The 24,416-nt window shown below is 32.8% G+C and overlaps 3 protein-coding genes and 2 non-coding genes across 5 annotated transcripts in view; 2 read left to right on the top strand and 3 right to left on the bottom strand.

Annotated features, from left to right (window-relative positions):
• Positions 1–2,870: 2,870 nt before the first annotated feature.
• On the bottom strand, positions 2,871–3,011 carry LOC143241143 (U4 spliceosomal RNA). Its single transcript, XR_013022207.1, has one exon. It is a non-coding gene; the product is annotated as a U4 spliceosomal RNA (small nuclear RNA).
• Positions 3,012–8,106: 5,095 nt separating this feature from the next.
• LOC143241141 (U4 spliceosomal RNA) lies at positions 8,107–8,247 on the bottom strand. The gene has a single exon (XR_013022206.1). It is a non-coding gene; the product is annotated as a U4 spliceosomal RNA (small nuclear RNA).
• Positions 8,248–10,440: 2,193 nt separating this feature from the next.
• LOC143238072 (large ribosomal subunit protein mL39-like) lies at positions 10,441–11,478 on the top strand. Its single transcript, XM_076478000.1, has 2 exons — positions 10,441–11,209; positions 11,350–11,478. The coding sequence occupies exons 1-2, from the start codon at positions 11,081–11,083 to the stop codon at positions 11,461–11,463; spliced, it is 243 nt and encodes an 80-aa protein (XP_076334115.1). The 5' UTR covers positions 10,441–11,080; the 3' UTR covers positions 11,464–11,478.
• Positions 11,479–13,342: 1,864 nt separating this feature from the next.
• LOC143238070 (large ribosomal subunit protein mL39-like) lies at positions 13,343–16,348 on the top strand. Its single transcript, XM_076477999.1, has 5 exons — positions 13,343–13,496; positions 13,834–13,981; positions 14,264–14,335; positions 15,042–15,089; positions 16,171–16,348. Exons 1-5 carry the CDS (start codon positions 13,408–13,410, stop codon positions 16,237–16,239), a joined length of 426 nt encoding a protein of 141 aa, XP_076334114.1. The 5' UTR covers positions 13,343–13,407; the 3' UTR covers positions 16,240–16,348.
• Positions 16,349–19,264: 2,916 nt separating this feature from the next.
• LOC143236447 (cyclic nucleotide-gated channel beta-3-like) overlaps positions 19,265–24,416 on the bottom strand; it is a 56,576-nt gene continuing 51,424 nt past the window's right edge. Inside the window, exons 16-18 of the mRNA XM_076474705.1 lie at positions 22,276–22,422; positions 22,001–22,130; positions 19,265–19,966 (exon numbers count right to left, since the gene is read on the bottom strand). Coding sequence (XP_076330820.1) covers positions 19,265–19,966; positions 22,001–22,130; positions 22,276–22,422 — 979 coding nt within the window. The remainder of the gene's footprint in view (positions 19,967–22,000; positions 22,131–22,275; positions 22,423–24,416) is intronic.

Below are 24,416 nucleotides of genomic sequence, written 5' to 3'. Positions count from 1 at the left end.
TTTGTTACACGATTGTTTAGAGCATTGTAAAAATATTTGTTCATGTCTGAGTCGATATGTGTTTTGAAGGTGTTTTGCAGTTGTTGTCTGAAGGCTTCTGCTTTTTCTTTGTCGGTGTGCGCTGAGGCGTTATTATGTTCTAGTGTTGGGCACTTTCTTGTTGTGGCTTCGTTGGTGAGTCTTTTTAGATGCGACGAAAACTTTCTAGGGTCTTGTTTTTTCATTTAGTTGAGAGCAGAAGTTATCCCATTTTTCCTGTTTTCACAATTTAATTTCTGTTCTGATTTTATTTCTGACACTGTTTGTTTGTGTTTTTATTTCTTTACCTCTTGTTGCCATGAACTGTCTTGTTAATTGTCTTCGTTGTTTTATCAGTGTTATTTGTTGCACGTTTGGTTTCCATAAGTTATTTACAGTTTTATGTTGTTGCTTTGGTACAGTGTTCGTTGCTTGCTTTTAGTAAACACTTCGTGATTATTAGACTATAAGTATCAATTTCTGTTTTGTTGTTGGCTGTATGCTTAACATTATCCGGTAATATGTTGCCTAATTCTTTTTGATATTCTTGTCAATTGGCTTTTTCGTAGTCAAATTTGTCTTGTTATATCTTTATGGGGGACGAGATCGAAGACACACCATATTGGTAGATGATCACCGCCACCATCTTTTTCCACATTAAAATTTAATAACTTTTGTCTGATATTAAAGGAGGTGAGGCAGATGTGTAAGTTTTCACTTGCATTTGTAGCATACGTTGTATGCGTAGGTGTACTGTCGTTTATTAGGGCTATGTTATTTTCATCGATGAATTGTAATAGGTGTCTTCCATTTGTGTTGGTGAATTTCATCCAAAGTTCTTATTGTTTACCATTCAGATCACCTATTACAATTGTATTTTGTTTGTGGGAAAAGATGTTGTGGAACAGGTTTATGTCAATGCATTTGGTTGGCGAACAATAAATACTTGCTACTGTTATAATTGAATGGTTATCTAGCAGGTTATCAGCAGTTATATTTTCATCATTATTGCTGTTCATTTTAATTTCAATTACTGAAAGAATGTTTTTATGTAATAACATAATTCCTCTGTTGGTATCTTGGTTGATTGTTTTATCTTTTCTAATTGCTGTATAATTCCATATTTTAAATCTATTGTTAGGCTAAATGAGGGTTTCACTTAGAATAATAATATCAGGGCTAGTATCTTTTATTACGTCTTCGATCTCGTGTTTTTTTGGAAGCAAGTGCACCTTGGATGCTGATGCCTAAAATCAGAAATAAGATCGAGCACACATTGATTTCAAGGACAACGGGACTTGGCGGCACACCTCTCGTGTGAACTGAGTAAAATTACGTTAATATAACCCCAGTACTGTTGTGTTCATTTCAGAAGATTGTGAACATGATAAGAGTAGACAAGATTGGATATACAGGTACATCATATGAAAAAAAAAAGTCGATTCCTTTTCGCCGTTAGATGTATTTTTGAACTCTTGTTATCGGTTAAAGAAGATAAATTATACAAGTTTCGGACTTTTAGTATAGCTTTACGCTTGTTAAATTTCTAGCGAAAGCAGAAAGACTATGGATTTTTTCTTGTGTAAATGGTCACAACTGCTTGGCGTGGGTTTTAATAAAGTAAATTTAGCTACAACTAATGCCACATGACAAGTTTACAAGTTCATAGCTACACAATGGGTTAATCAGGCGTTGTCGACTGTAAAGAACGGACCAGTATCGTCGTCAACTTTTGTGGGGGGTGGACAGATTGATTACTTTCGCCGTTACTTTGTGCACACCATACAAACAATAGAACACTTAGTGAAACACCTGTCGTTTTTGCAAAGATTACACCAATATTTCCCAGTAAAGCAAAACACAACGCACACACATAAAAATCGGAATGCAATCATGTAGAAAAGAAAACATGAGAAAGTCATCTGGTATCGTCCGGGCATTCGTAGAGTAGACTTCTTACCTGTTATTGTAAGGTCTCTGTAACCACACTTTTAATATTAATACAATAATCCCGACTGTACAGGTCACCACTCGCCCACTATATTCACTCGACATTGCTGCAGAAAACCAACCTATCCGTTGATATGGAAACAAAACATAATGTTCGTTTGTATTAGATTTGCACACGTGATAATAATATGCAAAATCAGTAGAGAAATTATAAAAACATTATTTCAGTTGAAACGATGATCAAAACTCCGAATACACTGAACGCTTCAATCAAGTATATCTAACCTATTTCCCACATAATTTATAGATAAACAGAATATTTGTTTGTGTATACAATTTTCTAGTATCGCAACATGCGCTAATCGCTGTAGCACGTTAAAAGTTTACAGTAGAACTCTAATTTTCTGCACAGCATAAGTGATAGATTGTTCAGTTAAGATAAACATAAGTACCGTAAATTTCTTCTCAGCTCACACTTCATTCACTCTATAATGACGTCAGTAGTTTTGAATTTGCTCTGTTAAAGATTTTTCACTCGTTTCATACTAGTTCAAGCATCTACGAGAGACAGTTGCATTGTTATTTTTACGTTTTCGTTGCAAACGGCGAATATAACTTTTACTAATGCACTACGAGCATTCTATTTATGAAATAATCCTTTGAAAATCGTAGGCGATTTACAGACATTCGAAGTACTGTCCAGTTACAAGTTCTAAAACTGAAGCGTATATTTTGTTCTCTAACTGCTACTGGAACATTTACCCCTTTTCTATTATTTCAATAATGAACTTTTTAAAGTGGTCGAGTATAATGATCAATCTCCGTCTTCCGCTCTCATTGATGCGACTAGTACGAGTAATAGTAGAACGTTACACACTTTCTATTCTTATTTCACTTCGTAGCCTCAAACGAGGCCTGCAAAAATTGCCATAGCCGACGATATTTCACGTCGTCTTAGCGGGGTATTGGGAAAAGTTTTCAACTAGCAATAGTCGCGCCTCGGATTAACCTCACTGGCTACGACATCGCCTCTGCGCAAAGCTAATGCCAAATTAGCTTCACACTTTATATATAGTAAGACATCACGGTATACCACGTTGGTTTATGAATTAGTTTTTCTTAAATACGTTTACATTCTTTCTAGCGAATGAAACAGCATTCAAGTTGTTTGATTCAAATTTATTTATCTTCTAACACTTTTAAAGTGCTTTTGTACTTGCTTTCTGGTAAACTTCCTCTCACGCCTCTTTATACACTTTTGATGTTTTCATCATATAAAAAACTTTGTGAGGATTTGTGCTTGGAAAACAAACCTGCCACCTATTGGCTCTATTGAGCATACGATCATGAGCCTAACAATTCTAATATTTTCTCTACCGTTTACTCCTTTTGGATAGATTAATAACTAGATAGATCAGGTCGTTTTCACCCTTTCTGTCGTAATAATGAAAACGAAAACAGGGATCTCTTTCTCTCTCTCAATGTATATCGTTGTTTGGGTATATATGTGTATGCCCAGGAAGGATCAGGTGCACTTGACCTCTTCCTCCTTCCTTTTCCTTGTTGGTGTGAACGGCTTAGTATGTTAATAATTGTTACATGAGGGCCAGAGTAACCCACATTTACTCGGGCCCATTTCAGGGCAATGTCCATCTATTTTGCACCATCAGTTCCTTCACTAATGTCTAGCTCATAGGTGGCCTGTTTTTATTTTGGTACTTAATTATTATTATTCTATATATATATTGTATTTTTATTTGTTTATTTCTTTTCTTTATTTTTTCAATTATTTTATTTTAATGATCTAATATATAAATTAATCGGGAAGAGGCGTTTAGGATTATCTTCCTCATACATGCAGTACCTGTCGAGTTCGCATAATAGTTCATTTTGTTCTCCAATTTTATCAAAATATGTTATTGTACTATGTAGGAAGCTATCTGCTATTGTTTGTGTGATTGAATATTTATGCATAAACTTTGAAGAGGTGGTTTTAGGTACTCTTTATGCTGTCGTAACTAGTGTATTTTGTAATTTTTCAATTGTTCTTTGCTTACGTTAATCCATGCTGGAGCTACATAGTCTGTTACATGTCTTATGTATGTTTTGTATATTTTGAGGATGTTTTCAGGTGTTTCTCCACTGTATTTACCAGTTAAACTTCTAGCATAGTTCGTTCTTCGCCAGATTTTAGTTTGTATATTATTTACATGGTTTGTCCATGTACGTTTAGAATCATACGTTAATCCTAGAAACTTTGGTGACGTAGAAATCTGGAGAAGTGCTCCATTAATGTAAATCTGTGGTTGTGCTTTCTGATGTTTCGTTCACTTTGAAAATATCACTTTGTTCAGTGTTTGCCGTGTTTATTTTGATCCTCTATTTTTGGCTGTATTCACATGTTCTGTTTAGGTGCGCTTGTATGTTTGTGGCTCTTATTGCTGGTGTGGGGGCACTTTTCCAAAGTGCTACATCATCAGCGAACTGTGACGAGCATCCATGATTTGGATCTTTAAGTGGCATATTATTCACATGCATGATGAAGAGAATAGTACTAACCATCCCTCCTATAGGGACGCCACGCCGGCTTCTGGAGTGAAGAACTCCGAGAAAATTCCCTCTACATTGTCTGTTTCCCAAAACGTTGGAGAGCCGGCGAATAATTCCACGCGATAGTCCCATTTCATTCATACGGAACCGGAGACCATTGTGCCATACAGTGTCGAATGCCTTCTCGATGTCGAGGAAGCAAGCGACAATGCATTCTTTTGTTGTTGTTTTTTTTTTAATTAAAGCTATTTGTTATTGTTCCAGTTAACCTAACTAAATGATCTGTCGTTTGTCCAAATTTTCTCGATCCGTTTTGTTCCTCAGGTAATTTTGATGCTATCTCCAAAAATGTGGAGAGTCTATTACTTATTATTCGTTCAAGAATTTTGCCTACACAGCTGCTCAGGCTGATTGGTCGATAACTGTTTGGCTTATTGGCTGGATTAGCTTCTTACTATATTAGCTTGCTTCCAAGAAACTGGGACGTAGCCAGAGTAAAATGACAAATTAAAGAATGCTAATAGATGGTCAAATAATTTCGGAGTGCCTTTTGATGAGAATTGTACGTATGCCGACATTTTCTGGTGATTTGTTTTTGAGTTCTTAACTGCTTGTTTGAGTTCTGTTGGTGTGATTTCTTTGTTAAGTAGTAGATTATTTTAGCCTTTTGTGTTGTTGTTGTTAATATTGACTGGGAAATATAGTTTGTATAGTTCTTTGTTACACGATTGTTTAGAGCATTGTAAAATATTTGTTCATGTCTGAGTCGATATGTGTTTTGAAGGTGTTTTGCAGTTGTTGTCTGAAGGCTTCTGCTTTTTCTTTGTCGGTGTGCGCTGAGGCGTTATTATGTTCTAGTGTTGGGTACTTTCTTGTTGTGGCTTCGTTGGTGAGTCTTTTAGATGCGACGAAAACTTTCTAGGGTCTTGTTTTTCATTTAGTTGAGAGCAGAAGTTATCCCATTTTTCCTGTTTTCACAATTTAATTTCTGTTCTGATTTTATTTCTGACACTGTTTGTTTGTGTTTTTATTTCTTTACCTCTTGTTGCCATGAACTGTCTTGTTAATTGTCTTCGTTGTTTTATCAGTGTTATTTGTTGCACGTTTGGTTTCCATAAGTTATTTACAGTTTTATGTTGTTGCTTTGGTACAGTGTTCGTTGCTTGCTTTTAGTAAACACTTCGTGATTATTAGACTATAAGTATCAATTTCTGTTTTGTTGTTGGCTGTATGCTTAACATTATCCGGTAATATGTTGCCTAATTCTTTTTTGATATTCTTGTCAATTGGCTTTTTCGTAGTCAAATTTGTCTTGTTATATCTTTATGGGGGACGAGATCGAAGACACACCATATTGGTAGATGATCACCGCCACCATCTTTTTTCCACATTAAAATTTAATAACTTTTGTCTGATATTAAAGGAGGTGAGGCAGATGTGTAAGTTTTCACTTGCATTTGTAGCATACGTTGTATGCGTAGGTGTACTGTCGTTTATTAGGGCTATGTTATTTTCATCGATGAATTGTAATAGGTGTCTTCCATTTGTGTTGGTGAATTTCATCCAAAGTTCTTATTGTTTACCATTCAGATCACCTATTACAATTGTATTTTGTTTGTGGGAAAAGATGTTGTGGAACAGGTTTATGTCAATGCATTTGGTTGGCGAACAATAAATACTTGCTACTGTTATAATTGAATGGTTATCTAGCAGGTTATCAGCAGTTATATTTTCATCATTATTGCTGTTCATTTTAATTTCAATTACTGAAAGAATGTTTTTATGTAATAACATAATTCCTCTGTTGGTATCTTGGTTGATTGTTTTATCTTTTCTAATTGCTGTATAATTCCATATTTTAAATCTATTGTTAGGCTAAATGAGGGTTTCACTTAGAATAATAATATCAGGGCTAGTATCTTTTATTACGTCTTCGATCTCGTGTTTTTTTGGAAGCAAGTGCACCTTGGATGCTGATGCCTAAAATCAGAAATAAGATCGAGCACACATTGATTTCAAGGACAACGGGACTTGGCGGCACACCTCTCGTGTGAACTGAGTAAAATTACGTTAATATAACCCCAGTACTGTTGTGTTCATTTCAGAAGATTGTGAACATGATAAGAGTAGACAAGATTGGATATACAGGTACATCATATGAAAAAAAAAAAGTCGATTCCTTTTCGCCGTTAGATGTATTTTTGAACTCTTGTTATCGGTTAAAGAAGATAAATTATACAAGTTTCGGACTTTTAGTATAGCTTTACGCTTGTTAAATTTCTAGCGAAAGCAGAAAGACTATGGATTTTTTTCTTGTGTAAATGGTCACAACTGCTTGGCGTGGGTTTTAATAAAGTAAATTTAGCTACAACTAATGCCACATGACAAGTTTACAAGTTCATAGCTACACAATGGGTTAATCAGGCGTTGTCGACTGTAAAGAACGGACCAGTATCGTCGTCAACTTTTGTGGGGGTGGACAGATTGATTACTTTCGCCGTTACTTTGTGCACACCATACAAACAATAGAACACTTAGTGAAACACCTGTCGTTTTGCAAAGATTACACCAATATTTCCCAGTAAAGCAAAACACAACGCACACACATAAAAAATCGGAATGCAATCATGTAGAAAAGAAAACATGAGAAAGTCATCTGGTATCGTCCGGGCATTCGTAGAGTAGACTTCTTACCTGTTATTGTAAGGTCTCTGTAACCACACTTTTAATATTAATACAATAATCCCGACTGTACAGGTCACCACTCGCCCACTATATTCACTCGACATTGCTGCAGAAAACCAACCTATCCGTTGATATGGAAACAAAACATAATGTTCGTTTGTATTAGATTTGCACACGTGATAATAATATGCAAAATCAGTAGAGAAATTATAAAAACATTATTTCAGTTGAAACGATGATCAAAACTCCGAATACACTGAACGCTTCAATCAAGTATATCTAACCTATTTCCCACATAATTTATAGATAAACAGAATATTTGTTTGTGTATACAATTTTCTAGTATCGCAACATGCGCTAATCGCTGTAGCACGTTAAAAGTTTACAGTAGAACTCTAATTTTCTGCACAGCATAAGTGATAGATTGTTCAGTTAAGATAAACATAAGTACCGTAAATTTCTTCTCAGCTCACACTTCATTCACTCTATAATGACGTCAGTAGTTTTGAATTTGCTCTGTTAAAGATTTTTCACTCGTTTCATACTAGTTCAAGCATCTACGAGAGACAGTTGCATTGTTATTTTTACGTTTTTTCGTTGCAAACGGCGAATATAACTTTTACTAATGCACTACGAGCATTCTATTTATGAAATAATCCTTTGAAAATCGTAGGCGATTTACAGACATTCGAAGTACTGTCCAGTTACAAGTTCTAAAACTGAAGCGTATATTTTGTTCTCTAACTGCTACTGGAACATTTACCCCTTTTCTATTATTTCAATAATGAACTTTTTAAAGTGGTCGAGTATAATGATCAATCTCCGTCTTCCGCTCTCATTGATGCGACTAGTACGAGTAATAGTAGAACGTTACACACTTTCTATTCTTATTTCACTTCGTAGCCTCAAACGAGGCCTGCAAAAATTGCCATAGCCGACGATATTTCACGTCGTCTTAGCGGGGTATTGGGAAAAGTTTTCAACTAGCAATAGTCGCGCCTCGGATTAACCTCACTGGCTACGACATCGCCTCTGCGCAAAGCTAATGCCAAATTAGCTTCACACTTTATATATAGTAAGACATCACGGTATACCACGTTGGTTTATGAATTAGTTTTTCTTAAATACGTTTACATTCTTTCTAGCGAATGAAACAGCATTCAAGTTGTTTGATTCAAATTTATTTATCTTCTAACACTTTTAAAGTGCTTTTGTACTTGCTTTCTGGTAAACTTCCTCTCACGCCTCTTTATACACTTTTGATGTTTTCATCATATAAAAAACTTTTGTGAGGATTTGTGCTTGGAAAACAAACCTGCCACCTATTGGCTCTATTGAGCATACGATCATGAGCCTAACAATTCTAATATTTTCTCTACCGTTTACTCCTTTTGGATAGATTAATAACTAGATAGATCAGGTCGTTTTCACCCTTGCTGTCGTAATAATGAAAAACGAAAACAGGGATCTCTTTCTCTCTCTCAATGTATATCGTTGTTTGGGTATATATGTGTGTATGCCCAGGAAGGATCAGGTGCACTTGACCTCTTCCTCCTTCCTTTTCCTTGTTGGTGTGAACGGCTTAGTATGTTAATAATTGTTACATGAGGGCCAGAGTAACCCACATTTACTCGGGCCCATTTCAGGGCAATGTCCATCTATTTTGCACCATCAGTTCCTTCACTAATGTCTAGCTCATAGGTGGCCTGTTTTTATTTTGGTACTTAATTATTATTATTCTATATATATATATTGTATTTTTATTTGTTTATTTCTTTTCTTTATTTTTTCAATTATTTTATTTTAATGATCTAATATATAAATTAATCGGGAAGAGGCGTTTAGGATTATCTTCCTCATACATGCAGTACCTGTCGAGTTCGCATAATAGTTCATTTTTGTTCTCCAATTTTTATCAAAATATGTTATTGTACTATGTAGGAAGCTATCTGCTATTGTTTGTGTGATTGAATATTTATGCATAAACTTTGAAGAGGTGGTTTTAGGTACTCTTTATGCTGTCGTAACTAGTGTATTTTGTAATTTTTCAATTGTTCTTTGCTTACGTTAATCCATGCTGGAGCTACATAGTCTGTTACATGTCTTATGTATGTTTTGTATATTTTGAGGATGTTTTCAGGTGTTTCTCCACTGTATTTACCAGTTAACCTTCTAGCATAGTTCGTTCTTCGCCAGATTTTAGTTTGTATATTATTTACATGGTTTGTCCATGTACGTTTAGAATCATACGTTAATCCTAGAAACTTTGGTGACGTAGAAATCTGGAGAAGTGCTCCATTAATGTAAATCTGTGGTTGTGCTTTCTGATGTTTCGTTCACTTTGAAAATATCACTTTGTTCAGTGTTTGCCGTGTTTATTTTGATCCTCTATTTTTGGCTGTATTCACATGTTCTGTTTAGGTGCGCTTGTATGTTTTGTTTTAGGAAGCCACTGTTTATATAGATGCAGTATTTAATATATTTGGATTTTTAGAAAACACTTGTAAAGATGTCACATAAAAGGGTTGATAAGAAATAATGGCTTCTATAAGAGTGTTGTTTGAGTTCTGTTCTGTGATTTCTTTGTTAAGTAGCAGAGGGTTTTAGTTTGGTTGTTTAGTTAAACTGACTAATCAGTGTATGTCTTTGTTAACGATTGTTTAGAGCATGTAAAAAATTTGTTCATGTTGAGAAATATTGTTTAAGGTGCAGTTGTTGTCAACCTTCTTTTTCGTCGGTCAAGGCGTTAATGTTCTTTTGGTCACTGTTTGCTGGGTGAGTCAGATGCGACGAATTTAGAGGGCTTGTTTAAATGTAAAAGAAGTTATCCCAACCCTGATTTTACAATTTAAACTGGATTTTATTTCTGAACTGTTTGCTGTTTTTTACTTTTCCTTGGCCATGAAGTACTTAATCCTAATGTTATAGTCTTGGGTTTTGATGGCAGTGAGTTCATTGATTTTAAAAATGTGTTTTTACATGGTGAGTTGAATAAATGATATTTGATTGTTTTTTATAGTAAATGGAAAGTTATACATGTGAGATATCACAGTTTTAATGATCAACATTGGTTAGAATAATCTTAACAGTGTATGATAAAAGGAGAAGATAAATGCTCAGGTTGTTCCAAGTAGTGTGTTGTTGCTAGTGTACTATTGGATTTTACATTTTATTGACAAGAATATTGAACAGTCTAAAGAGGTTATAATTTTATTGTGTAGGTCACTGGTTAGATCACATTTGGAATATTGTTTTCAGTCTTGGGCTTCTTACCTTGGGAAAGATATCTGAATTATTGGAAGAGATTCAGAGAAGGATTACTAGGATGATTCCTGGGATGGAAAGAATGTAAAATGAGGACAGGTTCAAGTCTCTGAATTTGTTTTCTCTTGAAAAAATAAGAGTCAGAGGAAATTTGATGTGTTTAGGTTGATTAATATTTATTATTTTTCATATTTAATGGTGAGAACAGAATGAATAAGTGACTCAAATGTTTTGGGAGGGTAGGAGTCATCTTCAGCTAAGACCGTTTTATTATTCTTCTAATAGGTTAGATGACCTTTGAAATGGGTTGCCTTTAGAAATGGTGAAAACAGTAAATTTAAAGAAAGTATTGATAAATGTTTGAATGGTAAGGGCTGACTTTGAGATGCAATTTTTTAAACTAATAGTTAGTGAATGGGGAGGCCTAAGTGAACCAACAGGCTTAAGTGAACCAACAGGCACTTTGTTGTTCTCCAATGTTATTTTAAAATATGCAGCAGATTCATTTCACTTTACTGAAAACATTTTTCTCATGCAAATGTGTTTTTCAAAATATTTCTATTGTAGTTTTTGGCATCATTGAAATCCATTGCTCCTTGTAGATATCAGTGAAATGCTGACTCAACAATCTGTGCTGGCAGAGGTGAATGGAAAGCTATGGGACATGCACAGACCTTTAGAGGAAAATTGCACTCTTCGTTTTTTACATTTCAAAACTGAAGATCCTTTTCAAGTGAATAAGGTACCATTAAGAAATAAGTCAGTCAGTTCCATAATTTTTTCTTCTGGTAACCAACAAATCTATAGGTAATTTCTTTAGTTTCAAGCCCTGTATTGAACAGTATTAGGTTATAATTTTTTTACAATTTCTTTTTCATTTAGGCATTTTGGAGAAGCTGTAGTTTTTTACTTGGACTTGTGTTGGAAAAAGCACTTAGAGATGACTTTTATGTTGAACTTCACAGTTGGCCAAAACCTAATGGTAAAGTTCATTAATTTTGTTATGGATAAAAGTGAAAAATGGTCTTAATTAAAATATCTATCATGGCTAGTGGTGTTTAAGTTATTCACAAATACATATTTTTAAGTTTTGTGAGTTATCTATCACATTACATGTCCAGGATAATTCTTTATTCATGAGTGAGTAAAATTATTTCTCTTGCAAGTAAAATCCACTTTTGTAGTACTTTAAAGGCTGCTTAGCATACATTATGCTTCGGGTCATATATTATATACTGTTGATATAGATTAATTCCAGATTTTATTTTTTTACTTGAATCTGTTTATGAAGTATTTGTCATTCATTTTGCTGACAGGAACATAATCTGTAAGTGAAATCAAGTGTATAACCATATGACTATTTTTCAGTGTGATGTGTAAATCTCATTAGACTAAAATCTTCTTGCAATTTGTCAGTAATCTGAAAATGACAAAAATAAAATAATTAATTTTGTTTGATAGTGACTAAAACCTTATAATATTTTAGTTTTCTTTTTAAAGTTTAAGGTGGAACCCCATTTTTTTAAATTTAACTGAATTTATTATTTACATTTTGGTAACCAAAGTTATAAATTATATACATTAAAGCTAAAAATTAAAAATCAAAGCTATTATGATTATTTTTTGAAAGTTTACTAACAGCATTTTGCAGCAAACATCATGAGTCCAGTAGTTGTGAAAAGAACTCATATTTGGACCCAGGATTGTTTTTATATATATATATATATACATTTCACAGAGAGAATAGTTTTATAAAAATAGAAGGAATTATATTACTGATAGTTGATTCTGAAAATGACACAAGTAAACATGTAATAGGTTTTAAAACTTTCAATAAAAGTAGGTAGTGTTTATTGAAGAGTTACTTTCATGAAGGCCTGGCATGGCCAGGTGGTTGAGGCACTCAACTCATAATCCAAGGGTTCGGGGTTCAACTCTCTGTCACACCAAACATGCTCCCCTTTCAGTCATGGTGGTGTTATAATGTGATGGTTAATCTCACTATTCCTTTAAAAGAATAGCCCAAGAGTTGGCAGTGGTGTTGATGACCAGCTGTCTCTCCCTCTAGTCTTACACTGCTAAATTAGGGATCTGCTAAGCAGATAGCCCTCATGTAGCTTTGCACGAAATTCAAAAAACAAACAAACAATCTTCATGAAATATTTTATACAGTTTTAAGCTTTATATGAAAAACCATCAGTTTTGACCAACAAAAAAATTTGAACAATTTCTTCTTTCTTTTTTTTCTGCAGTGACGTTCGGTAGTTTTGTCTCGATGTAGACTTGAAGCTTAGCAACTGGGTTCGAAGCAGGTCAGATAACACATTGTTTTGTATCATTAAAACTTGTGCAACAAATAGTTGGTAAGGCTAAATAATAACAGCAAGAAAATAGAACAGTTTCATAAACAAGTTGAATACTTTAAACCTTACTTTATTTATAAAAAATTAAATATTTTAAAATGCAGAAAAAATGTGTGTGTGTGTGTAGGTATATACATACACAAGGTAATTTTGTTAAATGTTTTCATATAATTTGTCAAAGAACTACAGGGTGTTCGCAAAGTCACTGTGCACTTATATATTTATTAACAGACAAAACTGCACAGTGACTTTCTGAACACCCTGTATAATACAGTAATGTATTTTGTGTCTTCCTTTAAGAAAATAGAATGTAAAAGTTACTAAAGTACTAAGTTATCTAAAACCAAATATATTGATTCTTATATAATGAATATGTAATTTCTGGCTGAACTAGCAAAGTATTAAATATGAGTATATTAATTAAAGGACTAATAGTAGCAGTGAGGGGGATAAATCTTTTAGGTTGTGTGTGTGTGTGTGAATCATTTAAAAGTTTTGCACCTTGTTGCACAGTGTCTATTTATTGCAGTTGTTTTTGTTTGGTATTTCCCAGGATGAGCTAAACACATTGTCTTTGATGATAAGGAAACTGAGAGCAGAAAACCTCAAATTTGAATGGCTTAAAGTAGACCAGTCAGTGGCCTTGAAGATGTTTGAAGACAACAGGTTTGTAATGACATTTTTTTGTGTTGTTGATTTACACAGTAAACCTTCAACATAGAGGTTGAAGTGTCATTCCCAAATGGCTGGGTATGTTTGAGACTTCTTTGCATGTAAAGTTTACTGTAGCTTTAAATATTGAATGTAACCACTGGCAATAATTAGTGAAAGAAACATGTCGAATGGATAAATTTTTATATAACTTAACCATTAACATTTATTTATATTTAAAACCGTTCTTTTATTGGAATGACTGATTACTAAGCTCAGGTGATTATTTTATGTTGTAGTACCTATTAAAAATATTCTATTATAAATTTTTTGATGTTTGATATAACTTTAGGTATAAAACTGAACAGATTCCAACAATAGCTTCACGTTCATCTGTAAATAACTCTGTGACAGTGTATCGAGTACAAGACCACATTGATATTAGTGGGGGTCCTATGATTTCAAATACTAGTCAACTTGGGAAAATTCAAGTAACAGCTGTAAGTCCATAAGTTTTCCAATCCTTTTACAAAATCTCAAAAATTATAATATTTAGTTTTAATAAATTTAAATTTAATAAATTCTAGAATAAAAAAGAACTCAAACTTCATCATAAATAACAAATTTCTTGAAGAAAACAAATTAAGTTAGTTTTGTTTCACCCTGTAATTGCAAATTGTAAGTGATTAAGAGTTCTATATATTGTGTCAGAACTGTGATGAAAATATTAGCTGTCTTCATTTCCACTTTGATAAGGATCTTCTTTCTTTATCTAACTTTAGGCTCATCCTTTAGCAACAGAAGAAGGTATTTTGTATAGATTTCAGGGGGTGGCCTTGCCGTCACAGTTACCAGTAAGTTTTGTTTCTGCCCTACCATTTATTTATTTTTTGGAAGGAGGAGGAAGGGGAAAGTGTGGTGAAGACTTAGTTTTGTAAAATAGATGCTTTTATTTTTCCTTCAATAACTAATTTGCTTTGGTTTTCACTCTTTACAGAGTACATTACTGTATGTGTTTAGAATATACTGAATAATGCCTACTGCTGTATAATGAACTACCAATTATTTGCAAATATAGAGTTGTGTAAATTATTAAGGCTTATAAACATCTGAAACTTAGTTCATTAAAAATTACGATTAGAGATTATCGGTTTCTGTAAGCGGTAAAAACAGCCACAGCAGGAAAATTGTATTCTGTTATGTGCAAAGCATAAGTGGTAGAAGAGAAGGATGCAGGCAGATGACATAGAAGTGTGTATTGTTTACAAATTCAAGGCTGTTTTATAATCCAAGTATTTATATAGGCTATCACATATAATAACTTCACTTTAGATTTTTTCGGTTGTTGTCTGGGAAGTTTTGAAAGAGAAAATAAAGGGAAAGTAAATCTACTGAACCTGTTATTGGTATATTTACTAATGAAGGTAATTGTTTAGAATAATTTCATTTACATATAACTTACAATGCTTATATATTACTTTATCTATGAGGTAATTTTGTTGGAAAAAGAATACAATGTAACAAATACTATACCTTAATGTTTATTTTGTTGTTTTGCAGTTGAACTCTTTTGTATTTGACTTATTAGCTGACAGAGCAAGAAAACTGGTAAGCCTAAGATTTATTTCTAAATGAGTAACACAAGATAAGAACCAAAAAGTATCTCAAATTGTAGGTGTAGTCCTAGATATTGTCGTAATGGAGGTTTGTGACCCATTACTGCAAAAGAGAAAAAATTAAATGTTGTGCACTTTTGAGCCATCAGTTTGTTGCAAAAATGATATTTAAATTCCATTACACAAATAAAGTATTCCACGAGTTGTTGTTGTTGACTAGCAGCCTTTCCTCTGATTTATCTTTTCATAATTAAGTAGTTTTGAATGAAATGCAGCAAAGAATAACAGGTAAAACATTACCTTTAATATTCTCTTTAAAAGATGAAGTTATTTTGTGTTATTTATATATCGATAAATATTTCTTGTAATGAAACTATTTCAGTGGCTGTAGTTCTTTTATAATGGAGATTCACAAAACATTTCAAGTGGCATTAGTATCTTTATTGCAACATTACTTTAACATACAGAATCATAGGCCTAAACTGTCACCTGTTATATTTCCAGGTAACTAATTTAACAGGAAGTAAACAACCCTCATGTATTAAAGCTGGTGTATGAGAATTTTTTATTTCAAAGTAAGACAAAAATTCTAATGCAGACACAAATCTACAAGTCCACTTCAGTTAGGCCTAACAGTAGTTAAGCCTTTATTCAATGAACTACTCTGTACCTTGTGTATGCTTTCTACTGTAGTTCAGTTAGAGCTAAAGTAGAATCTTATTTGGTGTTTGATTGGTACTTTTTATTACAAATATTCACAAAAACATTACATAGTGCTTTTACCCATCTAGCCATGCAGTTGTTGGTTTTTAACTTTGCAACTCCAAATTCAGGGTTATATTAAAACAATAATTTCTTAGTTTCAAAATTGAATACAAATGTAGAAAACAATTTAACATTTATTTACCAGAAGCTGCTATTATAGACATTATTGATTTTGGTTACTTGTTTTTTTTTAAAGCTTTCTCTTGTCAAATAGTATGTAATATCCTTAAATTAGCTGACAGTTTATGTGCGGTTCTCAAGTTTAATGTAATATCTTTGTTTTACCACATGAAAAAATTCTGTAATAGAATACTTCATGGTTGCTTGGTGAACCAGTCGTGTTGGAGCAAGAAGTTAGGAAGAAGCAGCAAGAGTAAAGTGAATTAAGATATTTCGTTGTACAGTTAAAATTATCTCTCAGTAGTGTACAGTAACTTTGAAAAGTAAATGTAATAAATGAAATAAAAAATTTATTGTAATAATCTATTTCTTCCCTTTACTCAGCACTATATTAGGACTAATGTTTTTCAGAATGTGTTAATTTTTCACATTTTTAAACTTGTTCAAAACACCTCTGCATACATAGCTACTTTTTAGTTTTTCTTTTTATTGCAACAATTATGACACTAACCTCCATGCTGTAGTATTCAGTAGCCTTACTGTTTTATGTTATTTTCATTGAATTTCTTAGGTCCATAAAATATCAGATGTTGAATTTATTTCTCACAAGGTTAAATACCACAGTAGAATATACAGCAGACTACAAGTTTTGTTATAAATTTAACACAGTAGCTAGAAATTCATGATTTGATAATAAAATACCCACACATTTTCAGTTTTAACTTCCCAATTCTGTCACAAGATTTAAATTTTTCTGGCGTTTTTGCATAATCATGAACTTACAAAGAAAAATGTATATTTACTCTAAAACATGATAAAAGTGTTAAACATCTGGAGTGATCAAAGTATGTTTGAAAAAGTAACAACGAGGAGGGACCACAGATATCAAAACAGGAGTTTGCAATGGCCAGATTTACAACAAAACCAGACATGTGAGACTGTAGCCTGGTATTTCAAACAGATAAACAGATGTTTACAAAACTAATACTTAAACAGTATTGTAAAGATCAATACACTTTACTCGCTGCCTAACTGTTTGGTCCTTAAAATTGCAACCCACATACCATGTTTGCAAATGATAAAACTCGTAAGACATAATTGAAAATATTTCATATCGATTATAAAACATTTATCTATACCCACGTTGAGTAACTATTTTTTTTTAATAGGTTCGATGACAAGGTAAAGAGTAAATTTTCTTTTCTCAAAGATTTAAAAAAACAAATTATTACACAGTTAAGGATAATATTGAATTTGCTTTATTTCTGAAAGATTTTACATTTGACAGTTTTTTTTCTGGAAGTTTTGACATCACATTTCACTTAACAAAACGTGTGACCTTGTTTATAAAAGCGAACAAGTAAATATGTCACATGTTACTTTTCTACCACAGAGTTAAGTTTGTTTAATAATCAGATTAATGGAACTATGATAAAATCTAGTTTCCAGTTTGGCTAAATTAAGAGAACTATCTAGCTTTATACAAACCTCCAATTTATGAGATATGTTGACAATATCTTCCTAATCTTTAAAAAGCAGTTTCACATTGTCATTTTTGGATTATCTTAATCAGCAATGGGATGTATTAAATATATATATATGCTCTCAATGTTACATTTTTCAAAATGTTGAAACTGTGTAACTACAATAAAAAAGCAAAGTTCTTCATACTAGTACCAGTCCAGCAAATCAAACACCAATAAGTTCAATGTCTTTCATATATATTACACTTCTTCACACAAGCTGAACATGAACTAGTATGCCATTAGTAATCAGAAATTTAATAAAAATTATCTTTTCAGTTTAGAACAGCAACATTTCTCATTATCACATTTGTGTTTTCCAACTAATGTTCCATTTATTTCCATAAATCACAACTGGATAGTACTGTGTCTGAATTGTTACATTACTCACTTATGATTCATTTAGTGCATTCTAGTTAGTGCTATTCTTAAAAGTAACTAATAACAATATTTAACACATCAGAGCAAATCTCATGGTATTTTTTAGATAAAAATAACATGCTAACAGCCAGTTAGCAGTGCTTAATTTTTTGACATTATTCATTAAAAATATTTTGTAGTTAACTGAGTGTAGAACATATTAATGCACTTAAGACAGTAATTTATTCTTAGTTCTAGATTACCAAATAAACACAGTCCTTATTGTAAATATGAACGTAGACCACACTTACTGTTGGAAAATGTTGTTTATGAAATTTTAACATCTCCATCTCTACATACCTAAAAACAAGTTGATTTATGGTAGATCAGATCATACAGAACTACCATTATTACTGGTATTTGGTAATAATAGCAGGAGTTACCTATATGAACAGACCATATTCTTTCAATGCGCTTTTTTCGCTACATGTTGAAAAGCATTTATCTATTTAAACTGCATACAGTGTTTTAACTACCACAGAGGAATATGGAGATGCATAGGATAGTTAACTAGACCACAATAATTTGGTAGTTATTTTAATAGAAGTTTAGGAGCCTGTAGTTTTCAGCTAAGTGAGCCTGTAATCAAACTGTTCTTTCCTTTTTTGTTTTATTCTATTATTTACAGTTTATAGATTCATATATATATATATATATAGGGTTATTTTTACTCAATGTTAACTCTTTATATGCTAATGCAGTTGAGTGTAAATAATCAGACTTTTGGAGGGGGGGGGGATGATGCCCTTACCGTAACACTTTACTTTTTTTTCAAATTGAGATTTCTACTTAAATGGTAACAGCCGGCTATAGTTAAGTTTTGAACTTTCAACATAGTTTTTGTAAATTACCTAACAATATTTCATGTACAAGGGCTTTTGTGCACATCCTGAGAAATTGTGACCTTCCATACTTCTGATAAGATCATTTTAATAATAGAATCTATTGACTAGCACAAATATCTAACAAACAAATACAATTTTACCTTTCCTGAACTTTGACACAGCTTAACACTCAGTTTCGTCACTTGAAAAACTTGAACTCTGACTCAAAGAAATATCCAGTGGAATAAAACCTAGATTATTATAGCTTAGAAAGCTGTTTGTACTTAAGCTACTTGGAGAAAAACAAAAATCATCCTCTTGTACGTTGTACTGCTCAGAAACTGATGTGGCATTAGAACTGCTACATCTGTTATTAGGTGGTTCATCTACTGGTGTGACTGAGGATGTTATAAAGTTACCATGGGAACACACCTCTTCCCTCACCAATTTTTCTTCAGTCTTCAGATGTGAGTTTGCCTCCAACCGACCTGTTGGTATGTGAGGAAGTTCATTGTTTAAATCAGAACCGTAGGTGATTCTCCCATTGTAAGCAATTCATCCAATAAGACAACTGATGATTTTATTAGATTTTCATGGAAACACAGTCTTTCACACATCACTCTCTCTTCAGTGTCTAAGTTTTTCATCACTTGTGATGGAGAAGGTGATTTGTGAGGAAGTGTTGGTATCACTTCCTTAGTTGCTTCAGTTTCTAAGTGTTTCATCACTTGTGATGGAGAAGGTGATTTGTGAGGAAGTGTTGGTACCACTTCCTTAGTTGCTTCAGTTTCTAAGTGTTTCATCACTTGTGATGGAGTAGGTGATTTGTGAGGAAGTGTTGGTACCACTTCCTTAGTTGCTTCAGTTTCTAAGTGTTTCATCACTTGTGATGGAGTAGGTGATTTGTGAGGAAGTGTTGGTACTACTTCCTTAGTTGCTTCAGTTGCACTATTTTCTGATGTCTTGTTCAGAAAGTTCTCAGAAGATACTTTATCTTCTTTTTGATATAATAATGGCTTTTCAAAGTAAAGAAATTCATTCTGTTTTGTGTTCAAGGATGAATAACAAACTCCTTCCACGACAGCTCCACTCACGCTGCTTGCCCGAAGCCGGGGAGAGGGGACTAAATTATTTTGACTTCTTTCTCCAGTTAGTACTGGGGCAGAAGACCCTTTCTTTCTGAACAGCTGAGCACACATGGAATCTGGGGGAACCACCTGGATAGATGCACAACAGGAATTGACATAAGTAAGCAAGCAATACGTACTCTGAGACCAATGTATTATTCAGAAGACACATCGCAGAGTACGTGGTTACTAAACCCAGATAAACAACTTTTTAATAATAATAAAAATAATTAAGAGCAAAATACAAATTTCAATTGCTACCAACTCTTTCTGCAAATATTGTCAACAAATTATAAATAATATAAATTTATTTCTAAAATGATCATGTTTAGATCGATTTAGAATTTTTCTTCTGAATATTATTAGCTTTAACTCACCTGATATCCATAGACTGCTTATTAAAATGTGATTATATCAGTACACACTAGAATATAAAAACTGTATCCTCACTTATTCATAAGACATTACAAATTGTTCCTTATTATCTTTGAAACTTATCAGTATCTCTTAAAGTTAAGTTACAAGCAACCATGGTAAAAGATTTTACAAATCAAATTGTTACTCTTTATTATTATGTTTTGAGAAAGTATGGAAAAATGGTTTAATAGGATCTTTCTTGCTTCAGTTTATCATAACATTCAAAAAGCTAGATTTTAATGTATCATCTGTGGATGAGCTCATCAAAGTTTATTTGAAAACCACAATGAATCGGTAATGAAAAGTAGGAGTCAGTAATTGTACTGATATTAAGTACAAGCACAATGAAAACAGCATATGAGAAATTACTTTTGTATTTCACTCATTCTTGTGATGGTCAATTTATATTTCACTCATTCTTGTGATGGTCATTTTTTTATTTTTTTTCCACTGGAGAGAAAAACTACAACATTAGAAAGGTGAAGGACTTACAATAAGTTCAGAATACAATCATTCTCATATCAAAACTCAGCAAGTCCTTTTCTGTGATTTATGTCTTACGTGGAAATATTTCTCCTCATTCTGTTAAGACTGTGTGCGAATCTTTGGACTACAAATGGTGCCTCTGTCACACCAATGAAATCTTGTACATCATATGACCTGTTTCTGTGGTATCAAAACCACAATTTATAAAGTTTGACTTTTGGTCATACTCGATTTCAAGTGACAGTGAAGAGAGGTAAAATGCTGTAACACCTGGAGTAAGTTATTGATTATGTTTTCTTTTTGTGTCTTCCAATAAAAATTTCTGATAAGACTAAAAATATAAGACTGAGAAACTTTCCAAAAATAACTTCTGTAGCTAAGATTCCTCGGTTCTTGTTTTGTTATAGAAAAGAAAAAGAAAAAAATGCTATTTACAGCCTTCAGTTACTTTTAATTAAAGAAGGTTTATCCGATATAAACGAACTCCCACCTTTAAATAATAACGCAATTTCTACAGTTAGTCTGTTCTGAACACTTGGACAACATTGTTTTATTATCGTATTCTTTATTTTTTAATTCACTTTATTCTTTTATTCTGTATTTTAATTAATTTCATAAAATGTTTAAATTTATAAATTGTTGTACGTAATAATTTATCATGTTTAATATATCTTATTCAAGATGGAATATGAAATGATTAAATGTTTATTGCTGTACACATCTCAATTGTTTGTTGTTGCTGCTATCATTCTGTTGTTCATCTTTAAACTTCAACTCCTGTTGAATGAAGCTGTTGGTAAACGAGTAATGTTTTGGGTTACCCTGTACTTGTAATTCATTAATTTAAAGCCCACCAGAATTCATCATTATCTAAAGCAGTTCAGTATTTTTGGTGTTTATGAGAGTAATTTTTCTGTTTCATAATTTTATATTTCAACAATTAAAATCGACTGTTGTTCACCATAAACAGGTATTTGTTTTACATATTGTGTTTTTGTTTCATTTAAAGTAGATGTGAAACATAAAAGGACTTTCATTTTAGAACCAATGTAAAAATAGATGAACATATGATACAAGCCTGGAGTGGGATGAAATATGGTATAAACTTAGTCTTCTGTATTGAACATTTGTTATTGTATACAGCAATTTGTGTTGTTTGCTCTCTACTATTAAGACCTGTAATATAAAGAGATAACTAAGTCGAGGTATTGGATGTTTTACCTCTAGAACAGTTTTCAAGAGACGAGGTGTGGGTGTGAGAGAGGAATCCCTGATAATTGTTTCTGCTTCTATCTTCTTCCTGCTGCCACTAGCTGATTTCTCTCTGTCTTCATTCTGTTTAATTAATGTCCTGTAAGAAAACTTTTGAATGAATTACTTCACACTTTATAATAGCCATAGATATAATATGGTTTATGTTATTAACAAATGTTAAAATATTTTTTAACAATATAACACTATAAGCTTTATAAATAAAAATATATATTAGTTCTTACTGGGCTTTCTTCTTCAATATAGCTTGGGCATCTGGATAGTGTTCTAAAGCATCCCACAAATCTGCCTTTCCCAGAACAAACAAATTGGAAAAACCCTTAGAGAGCACATCTGCTGTTCTCCGATTACATCCTGGAATACCTAAAAGGCTACAACACAGTAGAATGATTAAATGTATATAAATGCATGGTTAATTAACTTTTGGAGTCACTTATTTCTACAATTTACAAGTAAAGAAAAAGCTTTTCAAAAAAAGGAGGTAAATCTAGGGTTGACTAATATCACATTAAAAACTATGCAAACAAGACGATAGGGATATTACATGTACATTATCTCTGCATAATAATACCAGCAGGAAGTAACATATAGCAATAAATATTTATAATCAGCCACAGCCGGGTTTATCCTATTTCTCTCTGTTAATGCAACTACATTGAGTGCCTGCGCTGTTATATAGTAATGATGTAAATGCCATCTTTGCTATCTTGATATTAGTCATTTCTACATTCACTTCCTGTTGTGAAAAGCTTTTCTTTACTTATTTGCTTGTTCTTAATACAGTATTTTAACAAACATACAAATACTATGTTTATAACCAAGTTCTAAATACAATGAGGTTTCAACTGTAATATTTATTGTTCATCTATTATCAGCTGGTAATTCCTGTTTTGTCAGGACATAAGCTCTTTAAAGAAATGCCAAATAATTATCTAAGAAAGCCATTTTCAAGGGGTGATGATAACATCGTTTATACTAGAAATATGATTTTTTAAAAAAGATTACAACTAGTGAATAGTACTTATAAAAGCATATACTTTACTTGAAACTAAGTCACTTTAGTGAAACTAGTTAACATCACTGTTTTGGTCACTCAGTTATCATGTAATATAAAAGAAGAACAATAAATTAAAATTATTTACTATAATATTGAAACACATCACCAGAACTTGTGACTCAGTCATTACAAAGGTATCGTTATAAAGGTAACACTGTATAGTATTGTAAAGTTCAATGACCTGTTGAGAATATATTTAAAAATCACTTTCTTGAACAATCCAAACCATCCCTACACAGGCAGTTTGCCACCTGCTTGATAATGGCTATCAAAGTTAATATCATTCACAAATTTATAACATCATTGATTAAGCCAGAAATGTTTTATAAGTACTTGAGAAAGACCCATTACTTGTATAAAATAGATAATAAATATGTTTCACAACAAAGACCCATTGCTTAAGTGTATATGAAGAATAATTAATGTTTACACTTCAGGCTGAAATTTTTCCCAGATGAAACAATAGCTTCATCAGAACTAAAATTATCCTGATGATAAATTGGAACAAAAGAATGGTCTTTATAAAGCTACATCAATAGAGGGTATAGAACATTGGCATCTCCAGCAAAGAAGCATATCACAATATATACACATTCAATAAACTTTTATAGTTTATGAATGGATTATTTTCTATCAATGCTAGCAAGGGAGTAATTATTGTAAGATATACACACAGGCTGTTAATAAGTAATTATTGTAAGATATACACACAGGCTGTTAATAAGTAATTATTGTAAGATATACACACAGGTTGTTAATAAGTAAATCAGTGGTGGTGCCAGGATATTTTCGTTGGGAAGGGGCTGAGGTCAACTGTGGAGGGGCTTCCCAAAATGCCATCAATATGAAGTATAGATGGTAAACTATGATAATGTAAATACCAAAGCACATTTCAGAAAGGTGTGCTATTTTGAACTGCAATTAGCTGGTTCAACTGGTGGACCTCCACTGCGAGGTCATCCTCTGCTACACCATAGTTTGCTGCTATTCCTAAGAGTGCTTGCTTGTCCAGAAATGTGGAGTGTTTGGGGTTCAATGCAATTGCACCCATCAGAACACTGCAGGCAACAGAGGAGAATCTTCTATTCAGCTCGTTGAGCATCCTGTCTATGATGGCATAGAAGGTGTGTCTTCTGGTATCTGGTGTTGATTCATTTCTTTGGCCAGTATTAGATGTGATTATGAATTTGTCCAGGTGTCTGGGGGCAGATCGCTGTCCACTTTGATGCACCGTCTCAGTCGCGTATTCCCACTTTCTTACATATATCCTCAGCAGACTCTTCCAAGTCTTTCCATGCTGCTTCAGTT

This window comes from Tachypleus tridentatus, chromosome 13 (genome assembly GCF_004210375.1).
Source record: "Tachypleus tridentatus isolate NWPU-2018 chromosome 13, ASM421037v1, whole genome shotgun sequence".
In the NCBI taxonomy this organism is placed as follows: Eukaryota; Metazoa; Arthropoda; class Merostomata; order Xiphosura; family Limulidae; genus Tachypleus; species Tachypleus tridentatus.
Note: the sequence above shows the minus strand (reverse complement) of the source record. Positions and strands in the feature narration are given on the sequence as shown.

What these genes read in the sequence shown, in the direction of transcription:
- LOC143238072 (XM_076478000.1), top strand. Translation starts at nt 11,081, where the DNA reads ATGCTGACTCAACAATCTGTGCTGGCAGAGGTGAATGGAAAGCTATGG. An exon ending in ATCCTTTTCAAGTGAATAAG is followed by an intron (nt 11,210 to 11,349) that starts GTACCATTAAGA and finishes TTTTTCATTTAG; the next exon opens with GCATTTTGGAGAAGCTGTAG.
- LOC143238070 (XM_076477999.1), top strand. Translation starts at nt 13,408, where the DNA reads ATGATAAGGAAACTGAGAGCAGAAAACCTCAAATTTGAATGGCTTAAA. An exon ending in GGAAAATTCAAGTAACAGCT is followed by an intron (nt 13,982 to 14,263) that starts GTAAGTCCATAA and finishes ATCTAACTTTAG; the next exon opens with GCTCATCCTTTAGCAACAGA. An exon ending in CTGACAGAGCAAGAAAACTG is followed by an intron (nt 15,090 to 16,170) that starts GTAAGCCTAAGA and finishes ATTCTGTAATAG; the next exon opens with AATACTTCATGGTTGCTTGG.